We start from the raw sequence: 24,122 nt of genomic DNA, 5'->3' as shown, positions 1-24,122 counted from the left end.
TTAAAAAAAAAAGTAACAACACAAAAATTATAACAATATAATAATATATATATAGTTTATATATTATTCTCAGAAACAAAAAATTACTGCTAGATATGTAATAAAAATAACTAAATCATTGATGGTACAAGTCAGTTAAAGGTTGATAAAACAATGTCCTTTGGTACTGACAATTATTAATATTAAGCTAATTGGGAATAAAACACAAACACATACCATCATTATTTTTGTCCAGACTATTAAATGCCAGCCTCATTTTTTTCTCGTGGTCTTTAAGGTACTGCATAAATTCTCCAAAGTCCAATCCTGAATCGTCATTGGTATTTCCAGCTTTAAAAATCTCCTACAAGAAAAAAGAAACTCATTGCAGAGATGTACTGCAAGTAGATACACTATAGCATGCTAACATTGGCACATTTCACTCACATTAATTATTGTCTTCGTTTTTCAGTCACAGCTACAAGACTAAGTACATTTGTGATTTTTTTAAACTTGTGCAATTATTAGAGTCAATAGTCACCATGTCATTTCAAATAATTCTGAGTCTGATAAGCAGGTATTTATTAGAGGTAAACAATGAATGCCAAGTACCTTGAGAGAAGAAAGATACTAAAATATATATTCTTTGCCATCAGAGACCTCATACTCTATTAACTAAATGAGAGAAAATACTTAAAATTCTAGGAGGACTTAAGACAGAGGAGTGGTAGGCTCCTCGGTCCTCGAACACAGCTAGATCAATATCAAATCCTTTTGAACACCTAGGAAATCGATCTGAGGATTAAGAAAACAATCTGCACAACTGGAGGGAGAGAACATGGCAGATGTGAAGTTTGGAGCCGGGAACTGGGGGAGAGAAAAGCCTTGGTGCCACAGAGGAAAGGGAGTCCTTTTCACAGAACCAAGTCAGGGAGAGAGGGAGAGAGGGCAGTACGCAGGGTTTCCCCAAGACACTGTGGTAAGGAGATCCGCTGAGTGGCCCAGGGAGAGAAAGTTCCCCTTCTAGGAATACATTTGGAAGAGGGTTTTTGCCTCTGCAAGGATGAAAGGCTCACAGGGCACCACTGAGCAGCAGTTCAACAGCCAGGGACAGACACACAGGCAGAGGGCAGATAACCTGCTTGCAGCTTGTCACTGTGCTTCACCATAGACTCCAGCCACCTGCTCGGCCAGGCCTCTGCTTTTCTGGGGCAGAGAGGAACAGGCACAATGTTGCAAGGCTCTTCTCTGGGGGAGGGGAGCAGGTCCACACCTTGCTGTACCCTGTAAGGTTGGGAATTTTGAAACCCAGCCACCAGCCAGAGATAAAATACAGGAGAACAGTGGCACCAGGTACGATCATGGCCCAGGCACAGACAGGTTGAGGGCAGGGATCTGATGAAAGCCTGAGACACAGGAGAGGAGATTGTTCACTTTTCTGTGAGGGCCTTCTGAAAAGCAGTGGCCACAACTTCTCCTCCACAGGAGAAGAGGGTAGGGTGACACCATCTTCCACCCGCTGCCCACCAGCACTGTCAGACTTCAGAGAGAAACAGCACCTCCAGTGGAGGCTGGAGTTCCTTACACCAAACCCCAGGCCCCTGTGCCTGGCAGGAGCATCTTTACAAGTGCAGTTCTAACTGTAAGCCAGCCTCTTCTCTAGAAGACCAACACAGGACCCTTTCATGTACCAAGTCTACGGGTCATAGAATGCTGCAAAGACTCAGCTTCAGTCCTGGTGGAAATAGAACCAGGCTTTCTTTTTCTTTTTCTCTTTTTTATTTCTTTTTTTTCTTTGGAATGAGGCTCATAGTCTTTTGCTCATTTATTGGTTTCTTTATTACCTTTTCTCATTTTTTGGATCAGGCTTCTTTTCATTCTTTTTTTTCCCTGTTTTTTCTTTGGACTCAAGCTTATACTTTTTTGTTTGTCTGTTCGTTTGTTGCTCCTTTTCTTTTTCTCTTTTCTTGGGTCAGGCTCCCCCTGTCCTTTTTAAGCATATCTTAACAAACTAAATCAAAGCACACTTAGTTAAAAGTCCAAACACTCCCCACTGTAAGCAAGGAGGAACTCTGCAGAGGACTGACCTGTGGGGGAAAGCAGCCAAAACACAATAGCAGAGTGCACACAGCATATACCAGAAACACTTCCTGAAGTGCCAGGCCCTGGACAGTGTAGGACTCCTTCTTAATATAGTATTACTCTCAGGAGCAGAAAACACAACAAGCTTTCATAACATGTGAAAGACAGAAACCTGGACATAATGACAAGACAGAGGAATTCTCCCCAGAAGAAAGATCAAGAAGAAATCACAACCAGGGATTTACTCAAAACAGATATAAGCAATATATCTGAACAAGAATTTAGAACAACAGTCATAAAAATACTAGCTGGGCTTGAAAGAAGCATAGAAGATACCAGAGAAACACTGGCTGCAGAGATAAAAGACCTAAAAACTAGTCAGGCTGAAATAAAAAATGATATAACTGAGATGCAAAACTGACTGGATCTAATCACAGTAATGAAAGATGATGGAAAAAGCAGAGAACCGAATAAGTGATACAGAAGACAAAACTATGGAAAATAATGAAGCTGAAAAAGAAGAGGGAAAGAAAATTATCAGATCATAAATTTAGACAGGGAATTTAGCGATTCCACAAGGCACAATAATATCAGTATCATAGGAGTACCAGAAGAAGAATAGTGGAAAAAAGGAGCAGAAGGTTTATTTGAACAAATTATGGCTGAGAAATTCCCTAATCTGGGGAAGGATACAGGCATTCAAGTCCAAGAGGCACAGAGAACTCCTCTCAAAATCAACAAAAACAAGTCAACAACAAGACATACTATAGTAAGACTTGCAAAATACAAAGATGAAGAGAGAATTCTGAAAGCAGCTAGGGACAAATGGTCCTTAATCTATAAGGGTAGACACATAAAGTTAGCAGTAGATCTTTCCACAGAAATTTGCTTGGCCAGAAGAGAATGGCATGATATATTCAATGTCCTGAATAGGACAAATAGGCAGCAAAGAATACTATATCCAGCAGGGCTGTCATTCAGAATAGACAGAGAAATAAACTTCCTAAGGCAAGGAAAAACTAAACAAGTTCATGAACGCTAAACCAGATCTGCAAAAAATGTTAAAGGGAACCCTATGAGCAGGGAAGAGACACCTTTTGTTGTCTTTCTTTTGAAACAAAGACTACAAAGGAACAATTTACAGGAAGGGCAACTTTATAGGTAATACAATGGCACTAAATTCGTATCTATCAATAATTACTCTAAAATCTAAATTCTCCAATCAAAAGACATACGGTAAAGACCATGACTATACTGCTTATAAGAGACTCATCTTATACTCAAAGACACCCCCAGATTGAAAGTGAGGGGATGGAGAACCATGCTAACGGACATTAAAAGAAAGCTGGCATAGGCATACTTATATCAAACAAACTAGATTTTAAGCCAAAGACTGTAGTAAGAGATGAAGAAGGGCACTACAACATACTAAAGGGGTCTATCCAATAAGAACTAACAATTATAAGTATTTATGCCCCAAACTTGGGAGTAGACAAATATATAAATAAATTAGTAACAAACTTAAAGAAAATAATTGATAATTATATAATAGTAATAAAAGATTTGAACACCCCACTCACAGCAACAGATTATTTAAACTGTTGACCTAAGAATATCAACAAAGAAACAATGGCTTTGAATGACATGCCTGACCAGAGGGATTTCACAGACATATTCAAAACATTTCTTTCAACCTAAAGCAGCAGAATACACATTCTTTTCAAGTGCACATGGAACATTCTCCAGAATAGATCACACACTGGCTGACAAATCAGGCCTCAATTAGTACAAAAAGACTAAGATCATACCATGCATGTTTTCAGACCACAGCACCATGAAACTTGAAGTCAATCACAAGAACAAATTTGGAAAGACCACAAATAAATGGAGGTTAAAGAACTTCCCACCTATCATCCCAAAGAATGAATAGGTTAACCAGAAAATTAAAGAAGAAATGAAAAAATACACAGAAGCAAATGAAAATGAAAACATGGCAGTCTAAACTTTGAGACACAGCAAAAGTGGTCATAAGACAGAATTATATGGCTATACAGGCCTTCCTTAAGAAACAAGGAAAGTCTCAAATACCTAATCTTCCATCTAAACGAGTCAGGAAAAGAACAGCAAATAAAGCCTAAAACCAGCAGAAGGGAAATAATTGAGATTAGAGCAGATATAAATGATATAGAAATTTTTAAAAAATAGACCAGATCAAAGAAAGCAGGAGCTGGTTCTTTGAAATAATTAACCAAATTGATAGACCCCTAGCCAGACTTATCAAAAAGAAAAGAGAAAGAAAACAAATAAATAAAACCACAAATGAAAGAGGAACAATCACAATCAACACCACATAAATACAAACGGTTATAAGAGAATATTTATATGCCAATCTGGAAGAAATGGATCAATTCCTAGAAATCTATAAACTATTAAAACTGAAACAGGAAGAAATAGAAAATTTGAACAGACTCATAATCAGCAAAGAAATTTAATCAAAAATCTCCCAACAAACAAGAGTCCAGGGCCAGATGGCTTCCCAGGAGAATTCTACCAAACATCTAAAGAAGTATTAGTGGGGCGCCTGGGTGGCTCAGTGGTTGAGCATCTGTCTTCAGCTCAGGTCGTGATCCCAGGGTCCTAGGATCAAGTCCCACATTAGGCTCCCCACAGGTAGCCTGCTTCTCCCTCTGCCTATGTCTCTGACTCTCTCTCTCTCTCTCTCTGCATCTCTCATGAATAAATAAATAAAATTTAGAAGAGGAGGAGGAGGAGGAGGAGGAATTATTCCCTATTCTTCTGAAGCTGTTCCAAAAAACAGAAATGGAAGGGAAACTTCCAAACTCATTCTATGAGGCTAGCATTACCTTGATTTCAAAACCAAAGATCCCATTAAAAAGGAGAATTACAGATCAATATCCCTGATGAACATGGATGAAAAAATTCTTAAGATACTAGCTAATAAACTCCAACAGTACATTTATTCCTGGGATGCAGGGGTAGTTCAACATCTGCAAATCAATCAGTGTGATACACTACATTAATAAAGGGTATGAACCTCATAATCTTCTTAATAGATGCAGAAAAAGCATTTGGCAAAATACAGCATCTTTCCTTGATAAAAACCCTCAAGAAAGTAGGGATAGAAGGAACATAGCTCAACATCATAAAGGCCATACAAAAGGTCCACATCTAATATCATTCTCAATAGGAAAAACTGACAGCTTTCCCCTAAGGTCAAAAATACACAAGGATGTCCACTCTCACAGTGTTGTTCCACATTGTACTGGAAGTCCTAGTCTCAGCAATCAGACAACAAAAAGGAAAAAAAAGGTATCCAAATCCGAAAGGAAGAAGACAAACTTTCACTCTTCACAGATGACATGATACTTTATGTAGAAAACCCAAAAGACTCCACCAAAAATTTTCTAGAACTGATACATGAATTCAGCAAAGTTGCAGGAAATAAAATCAACCTACAGAAATCTATTGCATTTCTATACACAAATAATGAAGCAGCAGAAAGAGAAATCAAGGAACGAATCCCATTTATAATTACACCAAAAACCATAAGATACCTAGGAATAAACCTAACTAAAGAGGTAAAAGATCTGTAAGGTGAAAACCATTGAACACTTATGAAAGAAACTGAGGAAGACACAAAGAAACAGAAAAACATTTCATGCTCATGGATTGAAAGAACAAATATTTTTTAAATGTCCATACTACCCAAAGTACACATTCACACATTCAATTCTATCCCTATCAATATAACAGCAGCATTTTTCACAGAGCTAGAACAAAGAATCCTAAAATAGCCAAATAGCCAAAGTAACGTTGAAAAAGGAACGCAAAGAGGGAAGCATCACAGTTCCAGACTTCAAGCTGTAATCATCAATACAGCATGGTACTGGCACAAATACAAATATACAGATCAATGGAACAGAATAGAGAATCCAGGAATGGACCCACTGCTGTATGGTCAACTAATCTTCAAAAAATCAGGTAAGAATATCCAATGGGGACAAAAGACAGTCTTTTCAATAAATGGTGTTGGGAAAACTGGACAGCAATATGCAGAAGAATGAAACTAGACCACTTTCTTACACCATACACAAAAGCAAGTTCAAAATGGATGACAGACCTAAATGTAAGACAGGAAACCACCAAAATCCTAGAGGAGAAAACAGCTAGTTTGACCTTGTCCAGAACAACTTCTTACTAGACAAGTCTTCAGAGGCAAGGGAAACAAAAGTAAGAATGAACTATTGGGCCCTCATTAAGATAAAAAGCTTCTGTACAGTGAAGGAAACAGCCAACAAAACTAAAAGGCAACTGATAGAATGGGAGAAGTTATTTGCAAATGACATAGCAGATAAAGAGCTAGTATCTAGAATTTATAAAGAACTAATCAAAATCAACACACACAAATAATCCAGTTAAGACATGGGCAGAAGACATGAATAGACATTTCTCCAAAGAAGACATACAATGGCAACCAGACACATGAAAAGATGCTCAACATCACTCATCAGAGAAACATTCCTTGGTGGGAATGAAAACTGGTGCAGCCACTGTGTGAAACAGTATGGAGGTTCCTTAAAAATAGAACCACCTTACAATCCAGGAATCACATTACTGGCCATTTACCCAAAGAATACAAAAATACTAATTCAAAGGGATACATGCATCCCTATACTTATTGCAGCATTATTTAAAATATCCAAATTATGGAACCTGCCCAATTATCCAGCAATACATTAATTGATAAAGAAAATGTGATATATATATATATATTAGAATATTATTCAGCCACAAAAAAGAAAGAAATCTTGTCATTTGCAATGACATGGGTGGAGCTATAAAGTATTATGCTAAGCAAAATAAGAGAAAGATACATTATATGATTTTACTCAAATGTGGAATTTAAGAAACAAATGAGCAGAGAGAAAAAAAAGAGAAAGACGCAAACCAAGAAACAGAATCTTAACTCTAGAGAACAAACTGATGGTAAGGTTGGGAAGGGGGTGGGGGGAGACAGGGAATGGTAGTGAGAGGAGGAGTGGGAATGGGTTTAAGGAATGCACTTGTGATGAGCACCAGGTGATGTATGGAATTGTTGATTCACTATATTGTACACCTGAAAATAGTTTTATAGTGCATGTTAACTAACTGGAATTTAAATAAAAACTTAAAAAAAAAAAAAAAAAAACAGGGGCACCTGGGTGGCTCAGCAGGTTAAGCATCCAACTCTTGATTTCAGCTCAGGTCATGATCTCAGGTTCATGAGATTATGCCCCCCCATGGTGCTCTCCACTCAGCAGGGATTCTGCTTGATATTCTCTCCCTTTCCTTCTGCTCCTCCCCCCTCCTCCACCTGCAAGTAAATAAATAAAATTAAACAAATAAAAATTTGTTTAAAAACAAAAGAAACCAGCAAACAAAAAGTTAAAGAATGAAGATATGGTCCTTCTATAGTTACAATTACTTGTGTGATTTGAAATGTAACATTGGATGATCAATTACAATTCTTTTTAAAAGAATTATTTAAAAAAGAGAAAAAAAAAACCCTCTACACGTGAGTAGGGATTAGTCCCTTCAAGGGCACTGTGCTGGATAAAGCCACTTATAAGTGAATTTTGTCATCTTCTGAAGACAAGTTCTCCAGTACCCTAAGTATCTTGTAAAGATTGATTCATTACCTCGAATAATGCTTAAATATAGGATGAAATTATCCAATCATTTTTTAAATAAACTTGTCAGGAAAGTACAAATCATAGCTCCATGAGAGACAAGGAATCTCATAATATCCTGCTCTGTATCCATTCAGAGTATGAATTAATTGATCATGCTCAGAATGAAGTGAACAATTTACGTATCTCACACTACTAAAAATAACTTTAGTTTGTGGGAAAAAAAGAATGAAATCATGCCATTTGTAATGGCATGGATGGAGTTAGAGAGTATAATGCTAAGTGAAATATGTCAGAGAAAGACAAATACCATATAATTTCACTCATGTGGAATTTAAGAAACAAAAAATGAGCCAAGAGAAAAGAGAGAGAGAGAAACCAAGAAACAAACTCTTAACTATAGAGAACAAATTGATGGTTATCAAAGGGAGGTGGGTGGGGAGATGAGGATTAAAGAGTACACTTATCGTGTTGAAAATAAAACAAAATGAAGTAAAGTGAAGTAAAATAAAATAAAATGAAAACAAAAGGAAGAAAAAATACAGCTCACACTTTAAGAAACAGAAATGGACAATACTAAAGACAAGTTATCCAGTGAGTCTGTGTTCAATAACCCAAATATCAAAGGAAGGTATGACTGTGAAGAAACCTTTAGTATTTGACTCCCTGGACTATTTGGCTGTAAGCTCCAGAGTAGCTTGTAGAAGTCCTGGGGTTACTGAAGAAATCATGTACCTATCACATGCTTAACATTTAAAATATATGGTTGCATTTGAGGGAAATAAAATGATTCATTTTGAAAATGAAGCCAGTGTGTTAGATTCCAGAAGAGGTGATATGTGTACTCTTCTTAGGGTACAAAAAATGAGAAGACACAGCTCTTTCAGTCAATTTTCTGTTCTGTAAAGAAAAAAAAATTCCACCTTGCACTTAACTCTCTTGCATGCTTTCTATCAGAACCAGTTTCACTTAAGTTGCCTTCCTAGCAAGATTTCAGGAAACATATTCTTTCCAATTTTAGTTCATGTGCTGCCGCAGCAAGCACCAGGAAACATATATTTTTAAAGATTTTATTTATCCATTTGACAGAGGGAGAGCGCCAGTGCGCACAAGCAAGGGGAGCGGCAGGGAGAGGGAGAAGCAGGCTCCCCACTGAGCAGGGAGCTCGATGAGGAGCTCCATCCCAAGACCCCAGGGATCAAAGGCATGACATGAGCTGAAGGCAGACATTTAACTGATTGAACCAATCAGGTGCCCCCAGGAAATGTATTCTTAATCAGCATGTATCCATTTGATCTTTTTGACTGACTTGAATGTGCATCTCCTGACCAGATTGATGGCTGTTAAAATTCAGGGGCAGGAAGTCCTGACTGTTGGTGTGACGCGGTGGTGTGTTGTTTTTCTACCCAAACTTGGCATGGCCTCTGTTTTATAAAAAAAATCTCTGCCAGATACTTTCATCTAATGGCTGGTACTGCTAAGGGATAAGCAAATGAAGCATCAGACAATGAATTTTTTTTAACATTTATTTTATTTGAGAGAGAGAGTGAGGGCAGAGGGAGGGGCAGAGGGAGAAAAAATCTTAAAGAGGGTCCACATCCAGCATAGAGCCCAATGCAGGGCTCGATCTCACAACCTTGAAATCATGACCTGAGCCGAAATCAAGAGTCGGACACTTAGCTGATTAAGCTACCCAGGCACCCCACTTCACCTACCATTTTTAATCCATTTCTTTGGCCACCCTACATGTCTGCTCAAAGATGGAGATCTTAAACTGATCTAGATGCTTTTAGTGGAAAGGTCTCTTCAAATTGACTGCTTTCTATACACTAATAATGAAATAGCAGAAAGACAAATTAAGAAAACAATACCATTTATCCACTTACAGTAGACCAATAAAGAATAAAATACCTAGGAATAGAATTAACTAAGGAGGTATAAGACCTGTACTCTGAAAACTATAAAACAATGATAAAGGGGGGAAAATGATGAAAGAAATTGAAGTCAACATGAACGAATTAAAAGACATTCCATGTTCATGGATTGTTAAAATTAATATTGTTAAAATATCCATATTACCCAAAGCAATCTACAGACTCAATGTAATCCCTACCAAAATAACAACAGTATTTTCACAGAACCAGAACAAATAATCCTAAAGTTTCTGTGGAACCACAAAAGACCCAAAATAGCCAAAGCAATCTTGAGAAAGAAGAACAAAGCTGGAGGTATCACAATTCCAGATTTCAAGATCCACTACAAAGCTGCAGTAATCAAAACAGGATGGTACTGGAAAAAAAAAATAGACACATAGATCAATGGAACAGAATAGAGTCCAGAAATAAACCCACGTTTATATGGTCAATTTTCTACCAAAAAGGGGCACGAATGTACCATCAAGGAAAGATAATCTCTTTGATAAATGGTCCTAGGAAAATGGGACAGCTACATGCAAAGAATGAAAGTTGGCCCCTTTTTTACACCATACACAAAAACAAACTCAAAATAGATTAAAGACCTGAAACTATAAAACTCCTACAAAAGAACATAGGCAGTAACTTCTCTGATACTAACTATAGCAATATTTTTCTAGATATAGCTTCAGATGCAAGGAAAATAAACTATTGGGACTACACCAAAATAAAAAGCTTTTGTACAACAATGGAAACCATCAACAAAACAAAAAGGAAACCTACTGAATGGGAGAAGATATTGGCAAATGATATATCCCATAAGGAGTTAATGTCCAAAACATATAAAAAACTAATACAACTCAATGCCAAAAAAATAATAATCTGATTAAAAAACGGGCAGAGGAACTGAATAGACATTTTCCCAAAGAAGACACAGAGATGCCAACAGATGCATGAAAATATGTTCAACATCATTAATTCTCATGGAAATGTAAATCAAAACTTCACACCTGTCAGACTGGCTAGAATCAAAAAAGACAAGAAATAACAAGTTATGGAAAGGATGTAATGAAAAAGGAGCCTTTATGCACTATTAGTAGAAATGTATATTGGTTGCAGCCACTGTGGAAAACAGGAGAGAGGTTCCTCAGAAATTAAAAACAGAAATACTGTATGATCCAATAATTCAACTATTGGGTATTTGCCCCCCCCCCAAAAAAATAAAAACACTAATTTGAAAAGATTTATATACCTCTATGTTTATTGCAGTATTATTTACAATAGCCAAGATACAAAGTGTCTACTGATAGATGAATAGGTAAAGAAAATATGGCAGATATATACAACATTATTCAGCCATAAAAAAGGACAAGATCCATCTGCAACAACACAGCTGAACCTAGAGGGTATTATGAAAAAGGAAGTAAGTCAGACAAAGAAAGACAAATACCACTCGATTCCAATTATATGTGGAATCTAAAAAGCAAAACCAACAAATAAACAAAAAGCATAATCAGACCTACAAATACAGAGAACAAGCTCATGGTCATCATAGGGGACAGAGGTAGGAAGATGGACAAAATGGGTGGAGAAGTGTGAGAGATTAAAGACTTCTAGTGATGAAATGAGTAATCACAGAAATAGCATTGTAATAGAGTTGTATGGTGACAGATGGTAGCTACATTTGTGGTAAGTACAGTATGACATATAGGAAAGTTTGATCACTGTGTTACACACCTGACATTGATATAACATTAGTATGTCAATTATACTAAAATAAATAATTTTTAAAAAGGAATGTCAATTTATATTCTCATCAAAAATATCATAGTGTGCTTGCTTTCCCAAATTATGAAAAATACCAAATATCATCAAACTTTTCCAATGTTTGCCAATCTTAACTGACAAGGAGGAAAGGAAAAAAGAAAAGAAGGGAAAGAGGAAGGAAAGAAAATTTATCTTTGTTTCAATTTGCATTGTTAATGAAAGTAAACCTTTTTTTACGTTTGCTGGCTTAAATATGATTTCCATACCCGAACCTAACAACCTATGCAGGTAGAAATTGGATACAAATCGCTAAGGAATAAAAAATACACAGGAAGATTAAAAATTACTATTCACATTATATTAACCATTTAGAATCAAACTCAGACAAAAGAAACCAAAAACAAAAGACTGACATATTTGACTATATATAAAAGGAAAGGAGGGGCGCCTTTATGGCACAATTGGTTGGGCATCCAGCTCTTGGTTTCAGCTGGGGCCGCAGTCTCAGGGTTGTGAGATCAAGCCCTGCGTCAGATTCTGCACGTGGCACAGATTCTCTCTCCCTCTCTCTCTGCACCTCCCATTCATTCTCTCTCTCTCTCTCTCTCTCTCTCTCTGTAAAATATGTAAATAAATCTTTTTTTTAAAAAAAAAAAGGAAAAATAGGTCCAAAAACATTATGAATTTTAAAAAAGTAACCTCTGTATTAAGACCAGATGGCATGATGAAATAATTTATCATTTGAAATTATTTTTTTAAGATTGTATTTATTTATTCATGAGAGACACACCGAGAGAGAGGCAGAGACACGGGCAGAGGGAGAAGCAGACTCCATGCAGGGAGCCCCATGTGGGACTCAATCCCAGGACTCCAGGATCACACCCTGGGCGGAAGGCAGGTGCTCAACCGCTGAGCCACCCAGGCATCCCTCTCATTTGAAATTATTAATATGCTAGGTGTCATATTGAATTGGTAATAATTTTTTTAAATTACCTACTGTTGGTGAGGGTGTAGGAAAAAGCACTCTTGTACATGGCAATAAATGAGTACAATCTAATTTTGCAGTATGTACTAAGATCCTTATTCATACCTTTTGAGCTTGAAGTTACTCACCTAGAATTTTATTCTAAGGAAAACAAACAAAAACAAGAAATTGTACACATTTTTTGTGTTGCAGGAAAGTTGTTGAAATGATGTTTTGTTTGTTCATATTGTAAGAGGATAACTAAGTCTTTATACCTTTAAGAGGTGATGGAGGGTAGTTATAATGTCTTTCATTGATTTCTCACCCTATATAATACTAAAATTAATTTTAAAGATCTGAAGCACTCTCTTATTTATCATCATATAGCATAACATCTATTCACTGATAAGTGAAACACATTTCAACTAGATTTTTCCTTTGCTTTAATATTGGCAAACTTACTAGAAATCTGAAATATCTAGAAATACATGAATACAAATTGGCAAAATTACCATTATTTATCATTATAAAGCTCTCAAATTTTTAATTAAATAATAAATCCTAGGGTATCACAGCCAAATTTTAAAGTTTCTCCCTAAATTTTTCCATATTTTATAAATGTATGAAAATAATACTATATAAGATTGAAAGACCTCTTCCAGGGGTGCCTGAGTGTCTCAGTCAGTTGAGTGACTGACTCCTGATTTCCACTCAGGTCATGATCTCAGGGTTGTAAGATGAAGCTCTGCCTCGGGCTCCGTGGTAAGCATGAATCCCGCTTAAGATTCTCTTTCGTCCTTTTAGGGTGCCTGGATGGCAGAGTGGGTTAAGCATCTTGGTTTTGACTCACATTGTCATCTCAGGGTTGTGAGATTGAACCCATTGGGCTCATACTCAGCACGGAGTCTGCTTGGAATCCCCTCTCCCTCACCTCTGCCCTTCCTGCTCATGTCTCCTCTCTCAGTTTCTGAAAATAAATAAATCTTTTTTTTTTTTTTAAAGAAGATTCTCTTCCTCTTCTCTCTGCCCCTCCCCCTACACATGCACACACTTTATGTCTCTCAAATAAAAGAAAGAAAAACTTCTATTCATTTGTTCATTTTCCTGAAATTTTTAGTCCTTGTCTACCAACTTCACTTATTCCTCTTCTATTCCCTTTGCTGAACAAGTCTTCCAAAGCAATTCACAATTTTCTATTCTAGTGTTTGTTTAATGAAACTCCAAGGTATGTATTTTTTTTTCCTTTGGAAAGCAGGTATTCCTAAGATGCTATACTGTGTACGCCATGGAGTTTAAATGGTCATAGAGATTATTAGGAGTAAGGTAATCAGAAAAATGTTTTCTTCTCCTTGGAACCTTTGAAACACTTTTTTATCAGAATCGTCAGGTGGGATTTTCTACCAACTGACTTCAACTGCAGTGGAGATGAAGACTGTTAGCAGGTGCTGAGTCTTCAGTGACAAAAAAGTTTATGTAGAAGGTCAGTGAGCAGCAAAGAATAAAATGGTCAGATCAGATGGCAGGTGGCATGAGCTTCCATGAAGCAGGTGGCTAGAGGGGAGAGAGGAGAGAGGGGAGGAGGGACTCCAATCCTGAGAGGGCTACAGGAGGACTCTTCAGAGGAGAGCTGCTTCACTTCAGAACAGCAGGGGAAGGCAAAGCTCTGCAAAGAGGTTGTGTGCTGAGAGAGGTTATTTAACCACAGAACAAAAGTTCCAGAAATCACAGAAAGGTTTGGGTGGTAGTGAGAGAAGGAAAGCTGTCTTCCTGCTACTTTCCTCTCCTTCCTAAAGGAATAAGAGCACTGATAGCAGATCAAAAATAATGAGGCCCGGTCCTAAAACAGGGGAGTTTTACTGGATGGAGTAAAAAGATTATAATGAGAATTCTAAGACTTGTGCATTTCTTTCTGCATAGTAAGCTCTATGATGGTTTTCTAGGCCCTTCTAAGGAGAGGTGGGAAACAGGGTGGAGCCCAGGGGAAAAGAAGGCACTAACAACTTAAATTTGCTCACAATCTGGGTATTTCTCAGCCTGAAATCAACAAACTGCTCGGGGTCTGAGTGTTTTCTATGGAAATGTGCTAATTTTGTGTTTTCCTTTTGAAGGTAATCTGAAGACCAATAGCACTAACAACCAGATAGCCACCTTATAAGTAGGCCTAATATTGATTTCATTGCCCCTGTGTATTTGAGTTCACACACCAGCTACTTTCAAGTAATACCACTTTGTTGAGGGCTGATGAAAAGGAGAACAGAGGTTCACCTCATAGGCAATAACGCATTCTTTGCCAAGTAAAATCCAGTGAAATCAGAGCCTGCTACATGAATGACAGTTCTCACAATATTCAAACAAAAAAAAAAAAAAAAAGAAAGTGGGGGAGAAATAAGCAAACATCAAACATGTGACAATTTCAGGATGCTTAACTCAAACAAATTTACCAATCAGTAGAATATTCATAAGAGAGTAGAAACTTAGTTCCAGCCTAATGCTATTAGTTGTCCCATTAAATAAATGTTATTAATTAGAATTTCAGTGGTTTTTATAGTCTTGTTTGTGTTTCATTTGTATATCTGTTAGGATTTATGATTATAAAAGAGCTATAAGCTTGTATATTTTATGTATAGAGCTTGTATACAAGCTCTATAAACTTGTATATTTTATGCTTTTTTTATTTAAAGATATATCTAAATAACATGATAAAAATGATTTCACTCAATCCTTGGGAATACAAGAATAGTTTTCCTTTCTATGTATTCAAGTTTGGAGACCCACTAGCCTGGATTGTGTTTGGAAGGCAAGAAGACCAAGGCCCACCTGTAGCCCAGCACCACTTCCCTCATCACAGACAGGAATCAAATGCAGAGCCAGACCAAAACTCCAGCTCAGAGCATCCTCTGTGTTGTACACCCACCATCACTTTTCACTAGCGTATCACTAGCACAGGAAGGTGGTCAGGCAGCCAGCAATTCAGGATCCTAGCCCTCTCACTTTCCTCAGAGACACAACCAGCAAACAAGGTACACACATACATGAAATTACTCAAGGTTAGACACTTCCCTCACCTTGACAACCCCACAGTTAAATTCAGTCTTCATCTTACAAGATGTCTCAACAGACCTCTCAGTTCCATATAATAACTCTCCTGGAAATACTGCACCCACATTTTTTCCCAATACTCTCCTGACCTCCCTTCCACATCATTAACTACTTCTCTTCTGTCTCCTATGTTGGCTCTTCCTGTTCCTGACCTCAAACTGTTGCAATGGTCCAGGACTCAGTCTCCAGAGCAGGTCTTATATGCCCTCTACCTAGGGAACCTCGCCCAACAAAAAGCTTTAAATATATAATGTTGACAATGTACGTCTCTAACCTGACATCTCTCCAAGATTTACACGACTGCTACTTGCTGTATCCACCTAGCTGTTTCTAAGGGACCTCAAATACCCAAACCAAGCACTCTTACTCACTCACACTCCAGCTCTCACAGGTATTAGCCCTAGAAGTATTCCTCAGTAAACTTTTTGCACATGAATCTGAGTATCACAGGCAGCTATCATGGGACACAACACTGACAGCTGGCACCAGAAATGGTCTTAGGAAGCAGACTCCACATGATACGCCATCATGGGGGGTAGACGGTGAACTGTTATAGGAAGAGAATGCATTGGCTGATGACCTCAGCTTTTGATAAATTCAGGAGAAATACCAATTACAAGTACTATGGAATTGGATAGATGTTACTGTAGGCCATCAATGCATTGGCAATAATACAGCACCAAAACTGTGATATAAATATACAATGGAATGTTATTCATGCTTAAAAAGTAAAGATTCTCATGTCTTCTACAACATGGATGAACTCTGAGGATATGACACCAAGTGAAATAAGCTAATCACAAAAAGACAGATACTATATGATTTCACTTACATGAAGTACTTAGTCAAAATCATAGACACAGAGAGTAGAAAGATGGTTGCCAAGGGCTATAGGGAGGGAGGAATGAGAAGTTATTTTTTAATGGGCATAAAATTTTCATTTCACCAGATGAAAAGGGTTATGGAGACAGATGCTTGCACGACATTATGAATCTGTTTAATACCAATGAACTCTATACTTAAAAATGATTATGAGGATAAATATTATGTTATATGCATTTTTAAAAGATTTTATTTACTCATGAGAGACAGAGAGGGGCAGAGACATAGGCAAAGGGAGAAGCAGGCTCCCTGCGGGGAGCCTGTTGTGGGACTTGATCCCAGGACCCTGGAATCACAACCTGAACAAAAGGCAGACGCTCAGCAATGGAGCTACCCAGGCGCCCTATGTTATATGTATTTTACCACAACAAAATAATTGGAGAAAAATCACATCCCAAAATAAATAGCACAGATTGGTACTTAATAGACTCACTAAAGAATTCAAAAGTGGAAGTGTCCATCGTCTAATTCACTATGCCGAGTCCTACAAAACCTAGGTGGATCACAGTGGAGGATGACAGCGGACTAATTCAAACTCAACCAAGCAGCAGAGGAGTCAATTGCAGGCTTTGGATCCAGATGTGGTATCTTTACAAGAGCAGATTAACACAGCCTCAGGGACACTGATCTGATGAATGCACTGTTTTCCATTTACTAAGAAGGAGAACCAGAAGCAGTTGGCATTCCCATGGCGTAGGCAATAATATATGTTTAAATCTCCTGCCCTCTGTCACAGAGGGACCTGGTCCATCTACACATTCACTATATTGGTAACATCACATTAGTTTGACTAGATGAACAAGAAATAGCAATTGGGGGTGGTGATGAGGGGTGAATCAGTTCAGTGTCCAACTCTTGCTTTCCGCTCAGGTTGTGATCTTGGGATCCCAAGATCAAGCCCCGCACTGGGCTCCGAGCTGAGTGGAAGGACTGCTTGGGACTCTCTCTCCCTCTGCTCCTCACCCCCACACACTCTCTCTTCCTCTAAAAATAAATAAGTGAATCTTTAAAAAATAATAATAATTCTCTTATTTTAAAAAAGTAGCAATAGGTTGGAAGCATTGGTAAAAATACATGTATTCCAGAAGGTGGGAGATAATAGAGTCCATGAGGATTCAGGGATCTACCACATGAATTAATTAATTTCCAGGACCAGTAGTCTGAAGGGTGTCAGGACATATCCCTACCACCACTGAAAATAAAGGGCAAATGGTTGTATCTCATACCCATCTAGGAAGGAAACACATACCTGAAAGAGGCCTCTTCAAGTTCTGGAAGTAAAATATTTCAAAATTAAGAAAACTTTTGTGACCCATTTCTGAGGAACAAGAAATGTTAACACCTTTCAATAGGGACATAGTTGGAAAGAGCTCTTCAGCAGATCCAAGTCATGTAGCAAGCAGCCCTGCCTCTTGGGCCACCTGACCCAGTAGATTCTGTGGTATTGCAAGTACCAAAGGCAGAAAAGATGTGATGTGGGGTTTATAGCAAATTCTCTCAAAAGGAGAATCTACTGCAGAAAACTGTGGCAGTTCCTGGTATGCTAGGGGGCCGTGAAAGAAACAGAGTGCTGAAACCTAGGACATCAAACGACATACAGCCGGATTGCCTATCTTGAGTTAGGCAAACCCACCAAGTTATAAGTTTTGGTGATTGCAGCAGCAAACCATATGATGGAACAGTATATCTGAGATCAAGCACAAGCGGAATCTGAGCACAAGCAAGCCCCACACACAAAGAGCCAAGCAAAGTTCCACACCCCATCACTGTTAGACCATTATCTCTCCCCAAACTCACACCTATAACTACATGGAGATTCAATATGACCAGCTGACCAGGACTAAATGGGATGAGCTTGATTCATGGACACATTTCTTAGTATGTGAGTGCAAACTGCAAAAGGTCCGTTAGGCACTGCTTGGCACTACTCAGGAATAATCCTGAAAGGTAGCAGTGAGAGGAAATCTACTCAGTGAAAAGAATTTCAATTACTGCACCTGAATATTTGCTTTATGTAAAAAGAGAAGTGGCAAGGGATAACAATGTAGATAGGCTCATGGCCAGTAGTAATGCTTGGTCACATGGCCAGTAGCCTGGAAGCAAAAAAGACTAGAAATCAGAGACAAAGAGGTATGGGGGATACGTACAAAGGGGGATCTATGGGAGTGGACACCAAGCAAAAATAGGTTTACGTTGTATAGTTACTACCAAGGCAGAGGTACGGAACAACCAAGTAGACGGAATGACCCAGCCAGATGAAGTCAGCCAGGCTCTCTCGGTGGACACCATGAACACCCGGACTTACGCAGTGCTGTCATATGGAGTGGCCAAACAGCCTGGACTCCCGCTCCCCAGACCTAATAGAGCTGCTGCTGCTGCCAAATGCCCAACTTAGTAGCATCAGAGACTAATACTGGGCCACCGACATGACATCATCCCTTCAGGAAACCCACCAGCCACTGAGCAGCAAGTTAATGACTCTGAAACTATCCCACCCTGAAAGGTGCAGTGTTTCATCTTGACATATATCTTAGGTATGTGTCTGCCGCATTGCCTGCAGGGCCTCAGCCAGCAGGACAATCCAGTAGCTAAAGAGTATGTGGTCTTTTGACATAAGGTCACACATTACATCACGTTGGGCCGAAGATCTTACTATAGAGCAAGGGGCTGTATAATAAGTAGAAGTTCCACTAGTCCTACCACATACAGGAATTTCCTGAGCCCTGGGAACATTGCGGATTCCTAACTGTACACGACTGGCCAGTAGAGAGCTGAACCAAGTGGGATGACCTGAGGACTGTCCGGCACTGACAGAGGGGAAATAGAATAATTGCTTTTCTTGATATCTTGAAACTTTCACCTAACAGTTCTTAAATAATCAAGCCAAGACTGGTCCAGAGAAGGAAGACATCCCCAATTTACATAAAGCACTAAGTCAGTCAGTCAGTCAGGTCTGATTCCCCTTAGACCTTGGTGTCCGGGTCAGAAAGAGCATCTGAGGATCCCTGTGTGCCTGTCTTCTGTACAAGACCCTGACGCAGGAACCCAGGCCGCGAACATCCCGCGAAAAGGGCTCAGGAGTTCACAAAGGCCAACTGACATGGCCCCTGAAATTCTGAGCGGGTTCAGTAGATGGCGAGTCTCCAGAAACCCACTCAGCGTCTCCCAAAGAGCCGAGGAGAAGGCTCTGGTCGTTGTGGAAAGTGACTGTTTTAAGAAGGCAGGATGGGAGGCCTGGGTGGCTGCCTTTGGCTCAGGTCGTGACCCCCGGTCCTGGGATGCGGGGCTCCCGCAGGGGGCCTGCCTCCCCCTCTGTGTCCCTGCCTCTCTCTGCGTGTCTCTCATGAATAAATAAAATGTTAAAAAAAAAAAAAAAAACAAGGAGGCTGAGAACGTGTTTCGCTGGGGTGCACTGCTGTCCTTTGCGGCCTCTCAGAAGAGATCGCCACGCTTACAAGGCGGTTCTTGGAACGACTTCTCGGCACAGCTCCCCACGCTCCCGGGCGCGCCCCTCGGTCACTCACAGCCCCAGAGTTCACACCGAACGAGGAGCTCCAGTTTCTCAGCCCCTCCTGGAGCTCGACAATGTCCACCAAGCCGTCCCCGTCGCGGTCCAGGTTTTGGAAGAGGATCTTGTAGCCGAAGGAGTCCTCGTCCTCCTGGCAGGCCACCGTGGGCAGCACGAAGCCCCGCAGCCAGCGCAGCATGGTCCGGCCGGCCCGCGGGGTCCAGCCCCGCCCCGGCCCGGCCCCGCCCCGGCCCGGCCCCGCCCAGCCCCCCGCCCCGGGCCCTCTCAGGCCCCGCCCAGCCCCCAGGCCCCGCCCCCAGGCCCCGCCCCCGCCCCGCCGCCTAGCGGGGCTGCTGGAGGCAGGCGGTTCGCGCGCCCGGGCGGCCGACGCAACGGCCCGACAGGGCCTGGGGCGAGCTGACCCGCGCGCTGGGCACGGGCGCCCCCCGGAGGCCCTCGGAAGGCCCGCCTCGTGCCAGCCGGGCCCCCGCCTCGCGACGGGCGCCGCGCCCCGCAGCAGGAAGCCGAGGCGCCAGAGGCGGCGGTGCCCGCACCGCGGACGCTCCCGCCCCACCTGCGCTCGCTCCCGGCCCCACCGGCCCTCGCTCCCGGGCCCACCTGCGCTCGCTCCCGGCCCCACCTGCGCTCGCTCCCGGCCCCACCTGCGCTCGCTCCCTGGCCACCTGCGCTCGCTCCCGGGCCCACCTGCGCTGGGCCGGCGCGGAAGAGCCCCCGGGGTCTCCGGGCGCGGAGCGGCTGGCGGCGGCTGGTGAGCGGCCGGGGCAGACTGGAGCCTCCCGCGGCGGCGCCCCCTCCTCCCCTCCCGGGGCCTCCGCCCTCGCTCGGAGGCGCTTGCAGGGGACCTTCGGGATGTGTCCGGGCGCCCGCACCCCGCCTCGCCTCCCAGTCTCCTAGATCCCCTGCGGCCTCACCAAGGCCTCCACTCCCCCGACAGAACTCCCTTGCACAAGACGCGAAGGACACTTTATGGTCCTGGTCCTGAGTGCCGGTCCTGTTTAGATATCGCTGAGCACACTTGTCTTGCAGGACACGACACGGTGCTGCAGGCCTCAGCCTCGTTTACAGGCTCCCACCGGGGAGCCGGAGACCTAAAATTGAGGCGCTGGAGCATTGTAGTAGACAGGGCCAAAGGATCATGTCAAACCTAGTTCTGGGATTTGTGGCACTGAAGCTTTGTGTCCTCAATCTCTGGTCACATCTTTTGAAAGTCAGTGGCACATTCTAAGGCAGTCCCAAACCAGTAAGATTTTATTTATTTTTTCATCTTCATAGATTGGAACTCAATATTGTTAAGAATCAGTTCTCTCCAATTTGATCTAAAGATGCAGTGTAATCCCAATCTAAGCCCCAGCAGGCTTTTCCGTACAAACTGACAAGCTGATTCTATAATGGAGGGGCGCCTGGGTGGTTCAGTCAGTTAAGTGTCCAACTCTTGATTTTAGCTCAGGTCATGAGATTGAGCTTCACATCCCCACATCAGGCCACATGCCTAAGATTCTCTCTCTCCTTCTGCCCCTTCCTGCTCCCACTCAGGTGCACATGCACTCTCTTGCGCTAAAAATTAATTGGTTAATTAACTAATTAATTAATTGCATTTATATAGGAATGCAAAAGATGTTGAGTAGCTAAAACCATTTTGAAAAATAATAAGTTTCAGAGACTAGATAAATAAACCTACACATATGTGATCAATTGATTTTCAACAATGATGTCAGGGTAATTCAATGGGGAAAAGATAGTCTTTTCAACAAATCCTACTGGAAGAGTAGGATATGCATAAGAAAAAAATGTGAAACTTGAGAAAACATTAATAGGCAAGACAGGGGTGCCTGGGTGGCTCAGTCAGTTAAGCATCTGCCTTCAGCTCAGGTCACGATCTCCAACTCCTGGGATTGAGCCCCACATCAGGTTCCTCCTCAGCAGGGAGTCAGCTTCTTCCTCTCCCTCTGCCCCTTCCCTGCTTGTGCTTACTCTCTCTCTCTCTCTCTCTCTCTTTCTCTCTCTCAAATAAATAAAATCTTTATATAAAAAAAAAACAGGCAAGACAAAGTCTAAGAGGAAAATATTTTAGTACATATCTCTGACAAAGGACTTGTATCCACAATACTAAAGAACACTTAAAAAGTGTTACAGGGGATGCCTGGGTGCCTCAGCGGTTTAGCACCTGCCTTTGGCCCAGGGCGCGATCCTGGACTCACGGGATCCAGTCCCGCGTCGGGCTCCCAGCATGGAGCCTGCTTGTTCCTCTGCCTGTGTCTCTGCCTCTCTCTCTCTGTGTCTATCATAAATAAATAAATAAATCTTTAAAAAAAAAGTGTTACAAACAACCCAATTTTTTTAAATGGGCAAAAATTCTGAACAGACATTTCACAAAAGAAAATATCTCAACCGCCAATAAGCACATGAAATGTTACTTGAAATCTTTACTCAATACAGAAATGTGAATCAAAACCACAACGAGATACCACTGCATAGCCTCTAGAATGGATAAAATTTAAAATACTAACGATGTCAGGTGTTGCTGAGAGTATAGAACAACCGAAACTAATATATTGCTGATGTAGGAATGCAGGGTAGTATAATCAGAAAACAGTTTAGTATTTTCTCTTAAACTGAACATAAACTAGCAATTCTATCTCTAGGCTTTTACTTTAATGAAATGAAAAAAATGTGCCCAAGAAAAAGACTAATGTTTATAGCAGCTTTATTTTTAATGGCCAAAAACTAGAAGTAAACCTTCAGAAAACAGAGAAGGTAAGTGGATAACAAAAAGGTAGTATATCCATGCAAAGGAATATTATTTAGCAATAAAAAGGAATGAAATCCCGATGCACACAATCCCGATGAAAGAATGGAAGTCAGAATGTGATAATAGTTACATAAATACATAAGTGTATACTTTTATCAAAATTCATCACACTGAACACAAAATGAGTGCATTTTATTAGGTATAAATATGCCTCCACAAAGTTGAATTTTAAAAGTTTTGCAACTAGCTATTATTGTCTAAATATTGTAGAATATTTTCCCATACATAAGTATTCTTTATAATTTGGGTAAATTATAGATATAAAGGGAGAGTGTAGTTAGAATGTAATCAAATTGCTCACCAGGAAAAAGAATTGCATTTATCATATTATGGTCATTAATGTTTCTGTCTTACTACTTGATGCCAAGAACAGAATATTATTCAATTTCCCCAGAATTTAGCAGAGTTCCAGAAAGATAAAAAACTTCAGTAATTGTTTAAAGTGTGTAATTATTAAATCTGAACAAGACTAGACTCTCCAGAGGGATTTTAATCCCATTGACCTATATATGCCCAACTTCTTCTAGGATTTAGGGTGTGTTTGGTGAGGGGAAACTTAGAATTTATCCATACTTTTGTTTTATTTTGTTTCATTTTTTTTTTCATCTCTCTGACTCTTTCTTAACTTCAACCAACCATAAGATTAAACATAGGGCTGAAAGTACTAGAAGGTGTTGACTCAGACACACTTGATCTCGAATTCCAGCTCTACCACATACCACTCATGCAACCTTAGGCAAATTACTTTTCTAAAACTCAGTTTTCTCACTCATAAAACAAATTTCATAATTATACCTACCTTGTAGGATCATTATTAAAGTTTAAAAAAACAAGGTGTAAAGTGCTTATAACTGGCCCATTGTAAACATTTAAAAGTTTGCTGTTTCTACTTTTTTTTTCTACTTTCTTGATTAGAAGCCCTATCCTTGTTACTGAGCTCACCAAAAATAAAAATTGACAGGAGGCCTAACAGCCGGTCCAGGCAAAGCTTTCCTGGGACTTATATTCCAGCACAAGGGAAAGTATCCTGGGGCTGGCTCTTTAGAGAGAGGCCAGGGACAGTTTTAAAGAGATCACAGCGGTGAGGGGGGTGGGGTGGGGAGGTGGCATAAGCATGTAGAGATGGGGACCCAACAGTGCCTGCTCACCTAAAGATTATATTTTTTCATACATTGGATGTCTAATCATAGCATGTTAAATCTCAACCCCTAGGCAAGTTTTTAAGATTATAATGAGGGGAAAAGTTAGTGAAAGGTCAGTGCTGGGGGTCCCTTGGGGCTCAGACTTGGTTTGGTCTGGTTCTCACAGGAGCAAACTGGTTGTAAGCTGGAGTGTGGGGCTTGTTTGGCACTGTGGTAGCATCTGGCTTTCTGATGGCAAGCAGCACCTGTAAAAGGGCTACTGTGGT

At 40.5% G+C, this 24,122-nt stretch overlaps 1 protein-coding gene across 5 annotated transcripts in view; it reads right to left on the bottom strand.

The window, feature by feature from the left end:
• The window catches only part of LOC112640744 (calcium-binding mitochondrial carrier protein SCaMC-1-like), a 49,603-nt gene extending 29,482 nt beyond the window's left edge, over positions 1-20,121 (bottom strand). For 4 of the 5 annotated variants that reach the window (XM_025417446.3, XM_025417442.3, XM_025417445.3 and 1 more), the window contains exons 1-2: positions 19,832-20,121; positions 217-343 (exon numbers count right to left, since the gene is read on the bottom strand). In XM_025417446.3, coding sequence (XP_025273231.1) covers positions 217-343; positions 19,832-20,083 — 379 coding nt within the window. In that variant the 5' untranslated portion in view covers positions 20,084-20,121. The remainder of the gene's footprint in view (positions 1-216; positions 344-19,831) is intronic. The other variant, XM_025417444.3, reaches the window with a different exon arrangement.
• Positions 20,122-24,122: the final 4,001 nt, after the last annotated feature.

This window comes from Canis lupus, chromosome 6, assembly GCF_003254725.2.
Source record: "Canis lupus dingo isolate Sandy chromosome 6, ASM325472v2, whole genome shotgun sequence".
NCBI classification, from domain to species: Eukaryota; Metazoa; Chordata; class Mammalia; order Carnivora; family Canidae; genus Canis; species Canis lupus.
Note: the sequence above shows the minus strand (reverse complement) of the source record. Positions and strands in the feature narration are given on the sequence as shown.